Source organism: Pan troglodytes, chromosome 23 (assembly GCF_028858775.2).
Source record: "Pan troglodytes isolate AG18354 chromosome 23, NHGRI_mPanTro3-v2.0_pri, whole genome shotgun sequence".
Classification (NCBI taxonomy): Eukaryota; Metazoa; Chordata; class Mammalia; order Primates; family Hominidae; genus Pan; species Pan troglodytes.
Window position 1 is genome coordinate 45,224,377 of NC_086016.1, and position 15,985 is coordinate 45,240,361.

A 15,985-nucleotide genomic window follows, 5' to 3' on the forward strand; every position below is an offset into this window, starting at 1 on the left:
GCACGGTGGCTCATGCCTGTAATCCCAGCACTTTAGAAGGCTGAGGCGGGCGGATCACCTGAGGTCGGGAGTTCCAGAGCAGCCTGACCAACGCGGAGAAACCCCATCTCTACCAAAAATACAAAATTAGCTGGGCATGGTGGCGCATGCCTGTAATCCCAGCTACCCAGGAAGCTGAGGCAGGAGAATCGCTTGAACCCAGGAGATGGAGGTTGCAGTGAGCCAAGATTGTGCCATTGCATTCCAGCCTGTGCAACAAGAGTAAAACTCCATCTCAAACAAAAAAATAATAATAATCAGTGCTGCCTTTCACGACGGTGGTCTCACCCTGACTTGCAGAAGCAAAAAGGAGGCAGCGGAAGAGGCCCTTCCAGGGAGGACAATGGGAAGATCAGCTCTTGTTGGTCACCAGTCACGTCTCAGCAGACCTGCCAGGCGCAGATTCCAGCATCTGCAGAGCCCGTCCTGGGCATGGTTGCTGAGCCAGGTACCTGAAGGGCCCTGTCCAGTGTCACTGGCACCGCTCTGTGCAGAAGGTAAGTCTGCCCCCACTTTAAAGATGGCACTGAGCCCCGTAGAGGCAACTTGTTCCTGGCACTGCTACTCTGACCTCAGGCCGGCCCATGTCGCTCTCCCTTTGTTTTCTTCATACCAAACAGGCTGGACTCGATACCTGCCCAAAGTCCTAAAGCAGTGTTCCCAGGCAACATCCCCCAGTGATGACAAAACCAGGCTATTAGAGGTCAAATCTCTGGTCAAGAATATCAGAGGAGTGCAGGGCTGAGATGCCCACATGGCTCTCTGGGAGCCTCGGGGAGGGACATGGCATGTACTTTCTGGTATCATCTCATGTGACCTTCAAAACAACCCAGACAGCAGGCTCCCATTTTACAGATGAGGTCACAGCACCACACGCAGGAGCCGGGTCTCAGCCAGCACCATCCGAACCCAAAGACGGGCCTGCTGCAGCACAACACGCTGGCCCTGCAGCCACCAAGAAAGAGATATGAAGCCCAGCTGTGCTGGTCCAGGGCGGAGGCTTAGGAATCTCTATCATTCCTTCCCCCTTAGCCCTGGGATTATAGGCAGATGGGGAATTTCTAGATAGAAGTCTCAGGTAGAAGAACAGAGGCCCATCTTGACTCTGCCTCAGTTGGCTGTGTGATGCTGGGCAGGGAAAGGCACCTCTCTGAGCCTTAGGATCCCATCTGCAAACCGGGCTGCTAAATGGTGCCTCTCCTAGCATCGCTTCTCCCAGCATCCTTAGCAAACTGAAATGAGCTGAGGCTGCTAAGCAGACAGGGGCAGCACGTGATCATTCTCACCACTCCTGCCTCCTCAGTGGAGCCTCAGGCCTTCCAGAACCCCCAGCCCCATCCCCTGCCCCATCTGGGCCTGTCTGCTAAGGGGCTGTCATAGCAACCAGACAGCAGAGGGAGGCATGTCTGCCTGAGGCCCGGGCTGGTGTAGCTGGCTGCCTGGGGGTCAGGATGGAGGGAAGCCCCCTCCTCACACTACCTCAGGATATAGTAAAGGGGGTGCTGGGCTCATGGCCCCTGGGGTGCAGCTTCTGCACCTCTCTGCCCTTCCGCTCCTTCCTGGGTTCCCACCCCACCGCCCCACACCAGGCAGCCAGCACCACCTTCCACACACAAATCTGGCTGAGTCCCTGCCTGCTGGCCAGCATTCTGAGGCTCCTGAGTCTGCTAGGATGTGGGCCCTCCCTCTGCAGAGGCTCCCAGAGCTTCCTTTCCAGCCCGGCCAGGCTGCTTTGCCTCCTTTCTCCAGGCTGCTTGGCTCCTGCCCTGGCAGCCTGGACTCCAGTGACCGCACCCAGTACAGCCACAGCCCCCCTCTCACCTGCTGACCCCAGCCCTGGGAAAAACGGCCCTTCCAGAAAGCCTTTCCCAGTGTTTTTCCAGAGCCAGTAGCTCCCTCTTCACGGGAGCTACTGCCTTTGGGGGCATGAGAGGGCCTTGGGACACAGACTTGGGGGTGGCTGTTCCTGTCTGGTGCCCCAGGGCCCAGCGTGAGTGTCTAGGAATGCTCACCGAATGAAGGAATGGGTCAGGGTGATTCCAGACAATGGAGAGGGTCTGAGGGTTGAGGGAAGGGTGGGGTCTTGGGCCACTAAGTGGACTCTTTGGGTACATCACCCAGGGTTGGAGCTTGAGTGCGTGTGCATGGGGGCAGGGCGATGGGGTGAGCTATAGGGATGCACAGGACACTGGTTCTGGCTCCCTCCTGCCTATCTCATGTGGGGGACCATGTAGGGGAGGGCTTCTGGGTGGGAGCAGAGGGAGGGCACAGGGTCATGGGCTGGCACCATCCTGGAGTGCCCAGCAGGGAGGGCCAGCTGCTAGGCGGGGCTGGCCAGGTGGCGGTCACTCCAGGGCACCATTGCTCCCACTCGGGTAAAAGCCCTGGCTGTGGCCTGCCTGGCCCAGAGCACTGCAGAGGGAGAAGAGGAAACAGGCAGTAGGTGGGGGGTTCTCCCAGATTGTTCTGGAGATGCTGGGAAGAGGGGCAGGTGTCCCTGAGGGAAATGCAGGCTCCCGCTGAGGAAGGGAAGATACACGTCCGCTTTCTCTCACTGCCAGCCACCGGCAGCCCAGCCCTTCCCTGCTTCCTTCAGCTACAGTCACTTTCCCATCCTCCCAACTCCTCACTTGCCAACGGCAAGCAGCAGTCCTGCATCCTTATTCTTGAGGCCCAGAACCCCCTTCCTCTTGGAGGGACCGATTAGCAAGATAACCACCTCCCAACACCAAACGGGCACGGTACCCAGCAGGGAGCCCTTGAGACGAGGGCTTAGGCGCATCTTCCACGCCCCCCTCGTCCCCGACATTTGGACAAAACCTCCCAACTCTCCCAACCCTGCCTCCACCTGCCCATGTGACCCCCACCTGCCCGGGGTTTGCAGCCCTGGGTTGTCCAAGCCCGCTGTGACCTTTGTTCTCCAGCCACTCCTCTTGCTTGACATTGACATTCTGGCTTTCAGAAAACATGGAGCCTTTGAACTCTCTCCTTTGAGATCCTCCCCAGACCCTGCCAAGATCAGGGTGTGCACCTGACCGAGGAACCAAACCCTGGGGCCAGGGTCTTCAATTTGTTGGGACTCCTCCTGCCTGTGCCTCTCCAGCCAGGGCTGGGAACATACCAACGGCACCAACCCTGGGGCTGGAGGCCACCGTCTGGTTTCTCAGGCTCCCTGAGGTGGTCCCGTGGGCAGTTCTAGCCAGTCCCTTGGTGCTGAAATGTGGGCATTTATGGACATGTCTAGTCTCTGCCTTCTCTATGTCTGCTGCCAGTCCTGCCTTGGCACTGCCACGAGCCTGAGTGACAGCAGCTGTGCCTGGCTGCTGGTCTTCCAGACCCTACTGTGACCCCACTGTGGCCAGGGTCAGTTCAAAATGAAAACCTGGGTGTGAGCCTCCCCTGCCCAGTGCTGACTGGGACCTGGCCAAGCTTGTAGGGTAGCCCTGGGCCTTGCGCCATCTGGCCCGCCTCCTTTGCGTCCTTCCCAGTCCCAGGTCCTTGAACCCACAGGCCTCTGGCAACAGTCACAGTGCTGAAAATGCTTCCCCTGCCCCTATCATTGCCTGATAAATGCCTCTTCCCCTCAGCCCTCCCTGGCCTCCCCCAGCCTCCTGCCATACTGAACTTCTCTATCCCACACCAAGCAGCCTGTAATACTCAATTATCTCAGTGATTTTAAAAATGAAAACCTGTCTTCTGCACTCAGTAGAGGACCCCTACAGGCAGGAACCGTCTCTTTTATTCATCCTGTCTCACTGGAACCCGCATACAATAGGAGCCCAGAAAACATACCTGTTCCGTGAGCGAGCGAGTGAGATGATCTCTGACCTTGGCCAGTGGGAGCCAGGGCCCTAAGAGCTCTGAGTGCAGCCACAGGCCCAGGGCTGGGCGTCCATGGAGGAGGTTTGGCCAAAGGGCCGAGTGGGGCAGCCTGGTGAAAGGGCCCCGACCGCTTGAAGAGCAAAGGAAATGTGGTTGGGTGGGGGTGTTGGGGGGTCGTCTTGGGGCTGTGGACATCACTCCTGAGTGCCACCCTACCCTCAGAGCCAGAACCAGAGCAGGAGGAAACGAGTGTCCCTTGGGCTACCGAGGGATGGTTAGGGGGCAGCAGTGGGAGCCCCAATCCCAGTAGCCCCCTCTTGGGCCACATGCCTGCCCTGCACCAGGCCCCTTTCTGGCCCAGACAGGGTGGCTCCAGGCCTCCAGACCCCATTCCAACAGCTCCAGCCTTGTCCAAGGAATTAAGATCTGCCTGCCCCTCTGGCCCTCCCAAGGCAAATGCTGGCAGGCTGTGCCATCACCGGGCTGTGAAGATGCCCAGATCTGCGCAGACCTTGGGCTTCCTCGGCCAGTCACTCTTGGCACTGAGTCATGTGGCGAGGACTCAGATGCCACCCACCTGCCCACTTGCCTGCCAGGAACGCACCAAGGCTATTAAGAGGCTGAGCGGCGGCCACAGAAGGGCTTTATTTTCAAATAAACAGGCGGAAGCACTGTTATTTCTGTCAATAATCACTCGGTTCTTCCCAGCAAGTTGGCAAGGAAGAAGTCATACACTGTACAAAAATACATTTATTTTTACAGGCTTAAAAAAAGTCCACCTCAAGCTATTTTAAGTCACCCTAACCTCCACTTTCAATATTTTCCCCGACGGGACTTTGGAAGTTTCAGTTCCTCTCCCCTCCACGCCCTGCTCTCTAGGCTCTCCCTTCCTGGCAGAGTGTGGGGGTACTGGCCAGCGCTGGGGTGGGGGCGTTTGGAGGGTGGTCTGGAGCGATGCTGGGGGCACTGAGCACTGCCCCTCACCCTTCTGCACAGAGGGCTCCGGCACTCAGGCCTAACACCCTGCCCCAGGGCCCACAGCTTCTTGGGGCTCCGTCTGTCCTTTGGGGGTAGCTGGACCTCCTCATCTGCAGGGCTGTCTCGAGAGCCCACCCAGCTCTCCTCTCCCAGCTCCCTGGGCTTCCTGTTTCCTGAGGGTCCCCTCAACCCAGGAGGTACTCAGTAAGTCTTTGTGGGGTGACTCAGGGGACAAGTGGGAGGACACACCTCTGCCTTCCCTCACTGCCAGCCACCGGCAGCCCAGCCCTGTCCCTCCTTCCTTCAACCACGGTCACTCTCAGGTCTTCCTGACTCATTTTCTGATGGCAAGCAGAAGTCCTGAGTCCTTATCTTTGCAGACGGGATCCCCCTAGCCTTGCCCCCCTAGTAGTGACACACTGTCCTTATTTTTCCTGGCATGAGTAGACCTGTGTGTCCCAGACGGCCCTACACCAGACTGTCCCCATCAGCTCTGCAAGACCCGCTGCAACCAAAGGTCAAGGGGTTCGGAAACGCGCCACATTCTGCGTGCCTTGGGAAGCCACACTATCACTGAGGGCCCAGGAAGTCCCACAGTAGAGACGCTGGCTTAACTGTTCAACCCAGCGTGCAGCCAAATTCTCTGACATCAGTGCCTTTTTGGCCCAGGAACCTGCTGATGTGCCGTGGGACCTGTGTTCTCTCGAACTCTGCTGGGGACCCTGCTGCTGGCCAGCCCTCCCTCTTCCTGGCCTCTCCAACAGCAAAGCAAATGATTGCCACGTGTCCTTTCCCACAGCTACACGTGGCCCCCGTTCAGCCTAGCCCTGGGCCCGGCTATGCAAGCATACGGAGGCTCTTGGCCAGGCCAGTACAGGCAGGGGCACCCACACAGCTCCACACGCTGACCTTTGCATGTCTTCCCATCCGGCTGCAGTGTGAATCCAACAGGGCAGCTGCATCGCACACCAGTGGCTGTGTCCTTGCATGTCCGGTCGCAGCCTCCGTTATTGACTGCACACGTCTCTGGGGAGGGAAAGAGACAGAGACCTCAGTTTCCTTGGACAGAAGCCACTGGCTTTCCCCTTCCGTGGAAAGATCTTCTATGAGACAGGAGACCCGGGTTCAAGCTCTGGCTCTGATATACTCTCCGGCTGTGGGACTCTAGGGAAGCTGTGCTGCCTCTCTGAGCCTCAAGCTCCCCATCTGTAAAATGGGGGAATGACACCATTCCTGTGGGCTTGCATGTGGTGAGGGATGACTACACTGTCTGCAAACTGCAGAGGGCTGTGCTTATACAGAGGCTGCTGCCAATAGGGTCAAAACTGCTATCTGGGGCCAGACTGGCCTGGCTGTATTTAACTGCCCGAGGCTGGATTCCTAAAACTTTGACCTGCCTGGACTCAGACTCCAAGTCCAGGCTAGAGGTTACTTGGAGGTGACTGGGGCCCCCAAATGCATCTCAGTACAGACTGGCTTGTGGCCCCGGCCAGGGAGCCGAGGGGTAGGTTCTGAGGGCTCACACACCATCCATCACCTTGATGAGGCTTTCAGCCCAACATCTGTTCTCACTGAATGATATGCCAAAGGCATCTGGTTTTTGTCCACTTGAAGCTTGTCTAGTGCTTTTTCTTTTTTCTCCAAAATTCAAAGGGGCTAGAGTGGCTCAGGGCATAACCGAGGTCATTGAAGCCATCATGCCGTGAGTGATCCCCCTCAGGCCTGGAGGAGGGGCTGGCAGAGCTGGCACACCAGGATGCTGGGGGCTGGTCCAGCCCTTGGGTCTCTGCCACCTGGGTTTCTTCCTAAGCATCTGGCAGGCTTTTTTCTTGTGGAAGCTGTGGCTGCATGGGCTTCCCTCTTCGCCTTGCTGCTGGGAGGCGGAAAGCCAATGGGCGCCCATCTCTTATAACCTGGATCCCCCTGCCTGCCTTCGCCTTGGCATCACTTGGACTCCTGGCCCTGGTGTGCCTTCTCCCTTAACGGTCTCCCTAATGGGTTTACTCTGTTCCTGTGCTGTGGGGTCTGCGTTTCTGCAGGCTGGGGGGAGTCAATGAATACATACCCTCAGCTGTCAGGACTTCCTGGTGCTAATTAAATGAAATGCATAGTGCCTTTCCTTTGAACTTCACCTTGTAGGCGTGTGCAGGGGGAGAGGGGAACCTCATGTTCCCCTCTGTGTGTGTGTGCGTGTGCATCTGAGATTCTGCAGGGCTGAGGTGGTGGGTGTCCTCCTCATGGTCATGGCTGAGCCATCACCACCGTAGGATGAGCTGTGGCTGCCAGTGGAAGGTGGGTGGTCTTGACCCTGACACTTCCTGGCTCGTCCTCTGTGTGTCTCCTCAAATCCTGAACCTCAGCTGGGCATGGGTGGTTTCTATGAACCAGTCTTTTGCCCTCCCATCTCCTGCCATGGCAGTGTGCTGGTCCCAGGGCTTGGACGCCTCCCTCCTGTTCATCCTTCAAGGCCTGGCTCAGAGCCCACCTCCGCAAGGAGCCTCCCTGATACCCCAGACACGGAGGGAAGGTGTCATCCTTCCTCAGGCTCATGCAGGTGGTATGACTGGCACTTGGCCGGCTTATGCCCTCTGGGCCATCTACTGGGACAGTGGAGGTGGGCAGGCCAGGGAATGAGTCCTGGCTGTCACTCACGGAGCCCCTCAGGCAGCCACCCCTTGGGGCTGCACCTCCGCACTCACACCTGGAAATAAGGACGAGCCTTCTCTTCCAGGGCGGAGGTGAGGGTCAAATCAACCCGCTTACAAGGGCCTGGCTTGTTAGTTTCCTCCCTGGGCTGACAACCAGAGAGGGAACTCCTGCCTCCCACTCCCAATCCAGGAGCCAATGGGCTCCCCTTCTGCCTCCCACCCCTGAATCCAGGAGCCAATGGGCTCCCCTCCTGCCTCCCACCCTCGAATCCAGGAGCCAATGGGCTCCCCTCCTGCCTCCCACCCCCGAATCCAGGAGCCAATGCGCTCCCCTCCTGCCTCCCACGCCCGAATCCAGGAGCCAATGTGCTCCCCTCCTGCCTTCTCAGCTTTTCCTGTGGGAGAGCCCCCCTCTGGAGAGGTGGGCAGAGAATGTGCCTGTTTTCCAGGTGGAGGTAATTCAGGCTCAGGCCTTGGAGAGATGGGGGAACATGGCAGGGTGCAGAGGGTCGGGGAGACAGGCACTGAAAACTGAGGGCTGAGGGCACCGGGTCTCTGCGGAGGGGGAGGTGAGGTGTGGTGCAGGCGCTAGGGGCAGTGACCCTGAGAAACAGACCCGGCCAAACAGACTCCAAGATTCCTGGAGGCTCTTCTCTTCCCTGAAGTCCCTAATGGGACTTGGAAACTCCACCTGAAAGGTCACCCGCTCTCTGGACGAGGCAGCTTGAGTTCACGAGTTGCCTCAGTCTATGGCTGGTATGTAAACATCAGGCTTTGAACAAGGGGCTCTTAGTCCCTTAGGGCCTGTTCTTGGGTGCTGACCACCCCGCTCCTAGGGCCTGTTCTTGGGTGCTGACCACCCCGCTCCACAGCAGGGGTCACGTGGTCACCACGGGCTGGGCCCTGCTCCGCCTCCCACTCTCATGCTCCCAGCCTCGTGGCTCCTGTGCCCTCCTCTTCCCTGAAGAGGATCCGGTACGGAGCATCAGAAACTTGGCCCAAGGCTGTGCAGCCTCAATGGCAGAGCTGGAGGGGACCTGCTCCATCTGAGTCTAACCCCCTTGGCTCCTTGCGGGCAGTGACCCACCTGGCAGCTCCAGGGCCCTACCACCAAGCACGTGCCGCTGGCCTCTTCATCCTCCTCCTCTAGCAGCTCCTCCCCCAGTGCTCCCTGTCTGCAGGAATGCTACTCCTACCTGCCCCAAGCCCCCTCCTTTCCCCCTGGGACCCAGGGCCTGGGCCTGCTGCTTCCCCAGCGCTTCCCAGCTCTAGCCCCTGCTCTTACTGTGGCCAGGCCACCAGTGTCCTCCTGCAACTGTCACTACCTCCCATGGTCCCTCCTTCAGACCACTGTGTCATCCTGGGCAGCCAGAGAAACGTGCCCATGTCAGGCTCATGTAAGAGCGCTGGGAGCCAGCAGTCCCCGGGACGTTCTCTGCCAGGCCCTGTGCAGGCAGGGAGGGTCAAGTGGAGGGAGCAGTCTGGCCTTGGGCCCGCCCTCACCTCTTCCCGCTTCGGGGCCTGGGGCAGGCTGCAGCCTCTTGCCTGGGGCTCCATCCCTCCTCTACAGCACAGGGATGGCCATTTATGCGGTGCCCACCTCAGCCATATTGTGAGGTTTTTAGAGGTTCACTGTAAATGCAAGACGGGTAGAGGGAACAACAGTGAAACTGACCTAGGTCCTTTGGGCTGAAGTGAGGGCTAGGGACTGAAGTCTACAATGACAGGACAGGCGGGCCTGGTGGGGCCGAGCACCGCGTCCCTGGGAGTCTTCAAGCAGAGGCTCCGGTGCTGCTGCTGAGGAGGCCCCTGCCTTCCATGACAACCAGCCTGGCCATCGCTCCAGCTCCCCCATCTCTGAGAGCCTCAAAAAAACAGCCTCACTTCTCCTGTTCCTCAGGACCAGAGGCCACCCAGACCTGGTGTTAGGCCACGGCTGTCTCAGAGACAGTAAGAAAGCAGGCCAGGCCGCCTTTACCACGGGGCCCCTCCAAATACCAGCAGCCAACGGGGCCCAGAGGCTGCGGCAGTGGCATCTCTGCCAGGTGGGGAGGTTGGGGGTGGGCTCTGGGCCTTCCTCCTCCTCACCTATGGGCCTTCTCTGGGTCCCATCCCGGCCTCTGCCCCCTACCAGGGGCTGACATTATGGCCTCATGAGGAATCTCCCCCACCCTGAAACACACTTGTGGAGGGCGGCTCAGGCGCCTGGGACTGGGAAGAGGAGGAGGACACAGAGCAGCCTCCAGGAGCTTCGTCCCGGGGAGCTAAAGACAGAATTTCCTTGTGGACCCTGGGAGCCCTCCCGTCTCTCTGTCCCCAGCCTCTAGACAAAAGCTACAGAGCTCTTGTCTAGAGGCTTTCTCTCTCCACCCGGAGAGATCATGGAACAATACAGCCCTTTGTAGTGGACAAGGCACCTATCATCCATGAACCTCAGCAGGCCTCACAGCAGCCCCGGGGGACACAGAAGTGCCAAAGCAGACAGGCCTGGAGGCATGGAGAACTTACATTGCCTGTCCAGGCAGGAATGGCTACATCATTTGTGGAACCCAGCGCAAAATAAAAATGGAATGGCCTTGTTCAAAAATTGCTAAGAATTTCAAGACAGAGACAGAACATGAAACCAATCGCGGGCCCTTCTAAGGGCGGGGTCCTGGGCCACCGCACACGCCGCACACCCTAGAAGCTGGCCGTGTTCAGGTCACACAGCTATTGGGAGGAGCCAGTATTTGAACCCTGGGCTGCAACACTCCAGGCTGATGAGTAAGCCGGCCAAGGCCAGAGAATCAGGGCTTTGATGGGATCCTCACCGTGAGGTCTGCACCCCCTGGTGCCCTGGCTTCCTCCTCCAGCTGGTGGGGAGAGTGCTCACCCTGTAGGGCGAGGGTGGCCAAGGAGGAGGAAGGCCAGGCGCAGGGCTGGCTGGGGTTCGAAAGCATGTGGGGAAAATCTCAGACAAGTTAAAAGGTCTGGCCTTTGGTCTCTCTCTGGGGAGCTCCTGCTTTGGGCTGGGCCCTGCAGGGGAGGCCGGGCGCTCCGCTGGACCCTGCATGCAGCTTGCCAGCGCTCTGACAGAGGGAAGCAGGGGCGAGGACAGAAGGATGCCTGGGAACAGCTGCAGCCACTGCTGGCTTTTGGGTTGGCACTGCCTGCTTACGCTGCCCCAGGTCTGGGACAAGGTCCTTAAAGGACAGTCTCAGTCACCGTGTGGTGGACAGAAGGGACAGGCGCTATGGAGGCAGAATGACAGGGTTCCACATGCCGGCTGTGTGACCCCGGGCAAGTCCCTTGGCTTCTCAAAGTCAGCTTCTGGATGTGTAGCATGGAGATGATCATATTTACCACACAGTTCTTGCAAGGCCCAGGCAGAACAGTGGATGCGACAGTGCTTTGGAAGCTGCTCTGCGATTGGGTCTACACTCTCACTGTTGGTGCCATTCTTGGAAGCTCTGCCTATGGAAACTCAGAACCCACAGGCAGTTGCTAATTCATTCAATGATTATTATCTGAACTTCCCTGCCCTGCTAGGATGCGCCTTGGACACAGCCCCTGGTCTTCAAAGGCGGGTCAATTTCACGGTGCTAGGTGGCCGGCAGAGGGGAGCTACAGAGATGAATGTGACATGCCCCAGATGTCAACAGCTTATGGAGTGGCGGGGGGCATGAAATAAGGCCCAGACCTCGCCTTTCTCTCCTGGGTCTGCGCCTTCCTCTCACACTGCCCACCTCCCAGCCCATGCCCCGCCACACCCCAGCACAGTTCCTCAGGGTTCTACAGGGCACCCCCCTTGGCCTTGAATAACCAACTCCTCAGGACACAGCAGGTCCCACCTGCCGCCCCGAAAGCTGTCCCGAGCCTTGCCCTGGGCTTCTGCCCCATAGGGCAGCGCTGTCTGTGTGTGCAGAGGCCTCTCCCACTGACCACACGCTATCCAGGCAGGGCAGCGTCAAGGTGACCAGCACGGCGGAGGTGTCTAATGAGTTGTGCTCAACGACTAGATTAATGAGCAGGGACTCTGGAGGCCCCACGAGGAACAGAAGCAAGTCAGGGAACTGGGACCCTACCCTCTGTTGGGCCTGGAAGGGAGAGTGAGCTGGGAGGCGAGGTGGGCAGGACTGAAGGGCGAATGTGCCCCTGGTGGAGGAGGCAGTGCAGTGCTGTGCTGTGCAGGGCACAAGGGTGCTCTGTGGTGCACAATGGGAAGTGGGTGTGGGTGCCAGGCTCAGTGCCAGCACACGGGGGGACTGTGGATAAAGGACCCTTCCCTCCCTAGGCCCTGGGTTTCCCGCCTGTGTTGTGCCTGAACATCGCTGAGGTGCTTTTCACCAGGGCAGAGGCTCTGATCCGGTGGGTCTGGCATGGGCCCAGCGTCCCACAAAGGCCCTGCCATCCCTTCTTCCTCCCTGCCCCTCAGTGGCCTACCCTGATGATGGGGGCAGCCCGGGGTCCTCGCCAGAACCTGCTGATCCCTCAATCAGGGCTGGCCCACCTGCCCTTCTGTCCCTAGAATCAACAGAAGCTGCGGTGAAAAGGGATTGGCTGGCCCTTCCGGCAGATCTGGGGACCTCTGACCTCTGACCATCTTCCCACAGCTGGCTGCTGAACCCTCCATGGCTCCCATCGCTTTGGGATAAAAGCCACGCCGTGCTCCCTGGCAAGCCCCTGACGCAGTGGCCCTGGTCTCCCTGGCTGGCCTATCTCCCGAGGGGCCCTCTGAACTCCGGGGAGGCCCTGTGGCCCGTCACTAGTGTTGTGCAGTAGGCTTATGGCCAGCGCTGTGCTGGGCACCACGAATGTGGCCTCCCTCACGCCTCTGACAGTCAGCAGGGTGTGGTGGAGGGGACTTGACACCCTCAGCAGAGGGCCGCGCCTGGTCCTGACCACGCCTCCCCGCCTGCCTCTACCTCCACTGGGCAAATGGTCAATCCTGAGACCTGTCTGCTGGGGGGGTGCTGGCTGGGTCTGCCCCAGGGCTGCCTGGGGACACGCTGGTGACAGTGCATGCAGGTGGTGGCGTGGGTGGGGTGGGGCTCAGTGTGGCTGGACGCAGGGTGACTGCGGAGGCTGCAGCCCTGACAAGGAAGTGGCTCTCAAGGAGAACATGGGACAGGAGACCCCGGCAGGCTCCTCCAGAGCCAGCGCTGCTCGTGTCTAAGGCTGCGGGGCTCCAACGCCCGTGATCCCCAAGGGCCACCCAGGCCTCTGAGACAGCCCAGGGTCTCCTGGACTCTGCCTTTTTAGCACACAGCCCCGTGACTCTGAGGCCCATTTTGGCCCTCTGCTGACCTTAGCCCGGCCCTGCTGAAATAAAAGGCCCACAGGCCTGCACCATCCTCAGGGCCTCCGTCTACCTGAGAACCGCGCTGCTTGGGGAACAATTTGCAAGGCAAATTATTGTCAGTGGCACTGTCTTCCAAGGCAGCAGGCGGGGCCTCAATTCCAGGATGCGCTAGGAGTGTGGCAAGCCACCTTCTCTCGTGACTAGTGGGCGGGTGGGGGTTCCCGCACCTGCTCAGAAAGCAGAAGCCACTGGGATGGAGGGACGGTGCCCTGCAGGACTGTGGCATGGGGGCTGCAGGGAGGCCTGAGGGCTGGTGGCACCAGGTGTATAGAAGATGCCCACCCAGGAGCAAGAGAAGCCGAGGAGAGGTCTCCTCACTTGGTTTGAGGGGTCCCGAGTGCCCCTTGGAGGACAGGGAGGTTTCATATTAAAGCAGGTGGCAGGAGCAGGGCCTCCAGCGGCCAGTCTCCCCCTGTCCTGCCTCCTTCACTTCCTGCCTCTACCCTGGCTCCTCAGTGAAGGGTGCTTAGGGCAGACAAGGGGGCTCCCCTGTGGGTGGGATCCCTGGGGCCCACCCACAGGAGGCATCACGGCCGTGCCCCAGGAGGCTTGGGGGGTTGAGATGCGGTAAGGGGAAGGAGCTGGTGAGGGCAGGCAGCTGGGAAGCAGCTGGGCCAGTGCTCTTCCTGTGCACCAGGCGGCCCCTCCAGCTGTGTGTGCCCAGGGAGGCTTGGGGATCTGATCAACAGCAGCTCACACTCACTGAGCAGGCTCATGCCAGGCCCTGAGCAAAGCCTGGGGAGGCAGAGCTATCACCTGCCTGCCCCTGGAGGGGAAGGGGTGTAGGATAGAGGGAACTGGAAGAGCTGCTCTCACCTCTCTGAGCTTCGGTTTCCTTATCTGTAACACTAAACCTTGCAGGTTGCCGGGAACATTGAACATGTCTGGTTATACAAACAGCTCAGCCTGGAGGCTGCTCAACAGAGGGAAGCCTTGCTCCAGGTTTTCGTGGGCTGCCCCGGAGATGTGGCTGAGGACAGATTAAACAACAACCTGGGGCAGAAGGAGGCAGTGCCCACCTCTGCTTTCAGGTGGGCCTCCGGCAGTGATGCGCTCCCCACTCCCACCCTCCCACCCTCCCACCCTGTGACTTCGTGGGGATGGGGGCGGGGCAGGGAGTAGCTGGCACCTGGAGCCTGTGTCCATGCTCTCTCCCTCTCCCTCTCCAGAGCTTCAGCCTGGGAGCTGTGCAGGGCTCCTGGAGGGGTCCAGGTTACAGGCACCAGGCGCTGTTAATCCTGCTGGGTCTCCAGGGCTCCCGTCAGCCCACCACTATGACCTGACTGAGGCCAGGCTGGCTCCGGGCTTCTTGTCTCACTGTCTGGGACTTGCCATCAAGCTTTTGTTCCTCCCTGGCATTCCAGAGTGCCCTAGTGACATGCTCATGGCCGGTGATGGTGAAGAAGGAAAGGATGGAAAGTGGCTGAGCACCTGCTACGGGCCACACACAGGGCCAGGTGCAGCCTGTCCAGTGCCTCAGCTAAGCTTCTCCAGAGACTAGAAGCCATCTCTGTAAATGAGAAACTGAAGCTCAGATGTGAGCTGGCCCTGGGGTGCTGGTGGAGCTAGTGACTGGGGAAGCCAGGACTGAACCCGGTCTGACTCTAGAATCTGGCTCAGGATAACCAGAAAGGATCACCGTGTGCTTTACTGGAGTGAAGCTCCAACCACGCATTTCTCTGCTCTAAGAACAAATGCACGGTCCTTAGAGCAATGACACAGCCTGGCTGAGCAGCCTGAAACCACCCACCTTCCTTGGGTCAGACCAGGAAATCTCGCCTCAGGAAGCTGGGAGCTGCTGGGAGCTACCTGCTACTCCTCAGTCAAGTCAGGGCTAACCTTGGCCTGCAGTCACCACCCGGCCCGCCCTTAGCTGGATCCAACTAGAGAGAGGCAAGGGTGGCTTGGATGGGGAGGGCCGCAGGAGGAGCAGGCCGTTGCCCCCCAGGTAGGTGGGGTGAGAGGGAGCCGGGCAGGGTGGCAGAGGGGCCCGGTCGGGCCTGTTTTTACACTTGGGCTCCTCCTGAGAATGCAGGTGAAGAGGGTGCCCTGTTCTTGGGCACCTTCCATTACAGCTCCAGTGGACATCAGTATTACCATGTGGGCCTGCAGGGCCGGGGGGTCAGGACTGGATTAGCAAAAATGACAGGAGGTCACAGAGGGCACTGAGGTTGCATCTCGAAGGGCTTTGGGGCTTTGGGGCCCACTTAGACCAGCGGCCAAGAAACCTAGGGGAGGATTAAGGCAGGGCTGGAGCCTATTCAGATTTGTGCCAAAGAGGGCTCTGGCCGTGGCCTCACAGCTGGTGGGGCTGGGAGACAGGGAGGCTGGGCCAGAATCCAGGAGAGAGGAAACAGGGCAGGCAGTGAGATGTGGTCTTGGATGTTTAAACATTAGATGAGAGTTGAGGACCAAAAGGAGCAGATGCGGGTCAAGTGTGCCCCACCTCCACTGGGATGGAGTACAGTGGGAGGGAGGCTGGGGGGCGAGGGGTAGGGCCACCCAAGAGCGCCAGGCCCAACGCACAAGGTGGCCTGGGTGGGCCACAGCCCCTCTAGGCTTCAGCCTCCCATCTGGGCCAGGCAATGCCCAGAGCCCTCGTCTTTTCTCTACTAAGCCCTGCCTGGCACTGTGACTCCACCCACACTCCAGCCCTCGGCACAGTGGAGTCGCCATCACCTACTTCCCCCTACGAGCCCCAGCTGTGAGTGCGAGACAGTGAGGGACTCAAGGGAGGGCAGGGCCCAGGACTCAACCTGGCTGCGGGCCCCAGCTGACCAGACACCAGCCATATTTGGAGCCAGTCCAGTGACTGAGGTGTAGCCTGACCACCTGATCCTTCTCTAACAGGAGCCCAGTCCCTGGAGCTCAGTGGGCAGGGAGGCCACGACTTGAGAGGGGCTTGCCCCCGCTTTCCTTCAGCCAGGCCACCTGCTGAGCACTGGGCCTGGGGAGCGGCCCTGTGTCATCACCTCCCTCACCAGCCCTCAGACCTGCCTGAGTCCCTTCCCACTTCCAAGCACGTCCAGGCTCCAGGGCCTGCCCTCTCTCTGAGCTGGATACCTGCCTGCCTGGGCACTGAGGCCCCATCCATCCCCGGGCACCTCCTCCAGGAAGCCTTCATTCATGTGCTGAGCCAACTAGCCTCACCCACGCT

At 59.5% G+C, this 15,985-nt stretch overlaps 1 protein-coding gene across 6 annotated transcripts in view; it reads right to left on the minus strand.

Annotated features, from left to right (window-relative positions):
* SCUBE1 (signal peptide, CUB domain and EGF like domain containing 1) overlaps positions 1-15,985 on the minus strand; it is a 148,892-nt gene that overhangs the window by 35,680 nt on the left and 97,227 nt on the right. For all 6 annotated transcript variants that reach the window (XM_016939327.4, XM_016939326.4, XM_016939330.4 and 3 more), the window contains one exon: positions 5,749-5,865. In XM_016939327.4, the coding sequence (XP_016794816.1) occupies positions 5,749-5,865 (117 nt within the window). The remainder of the gene's footprint in view (positions 1-5,748; positions 5,866-15,985) is intronic.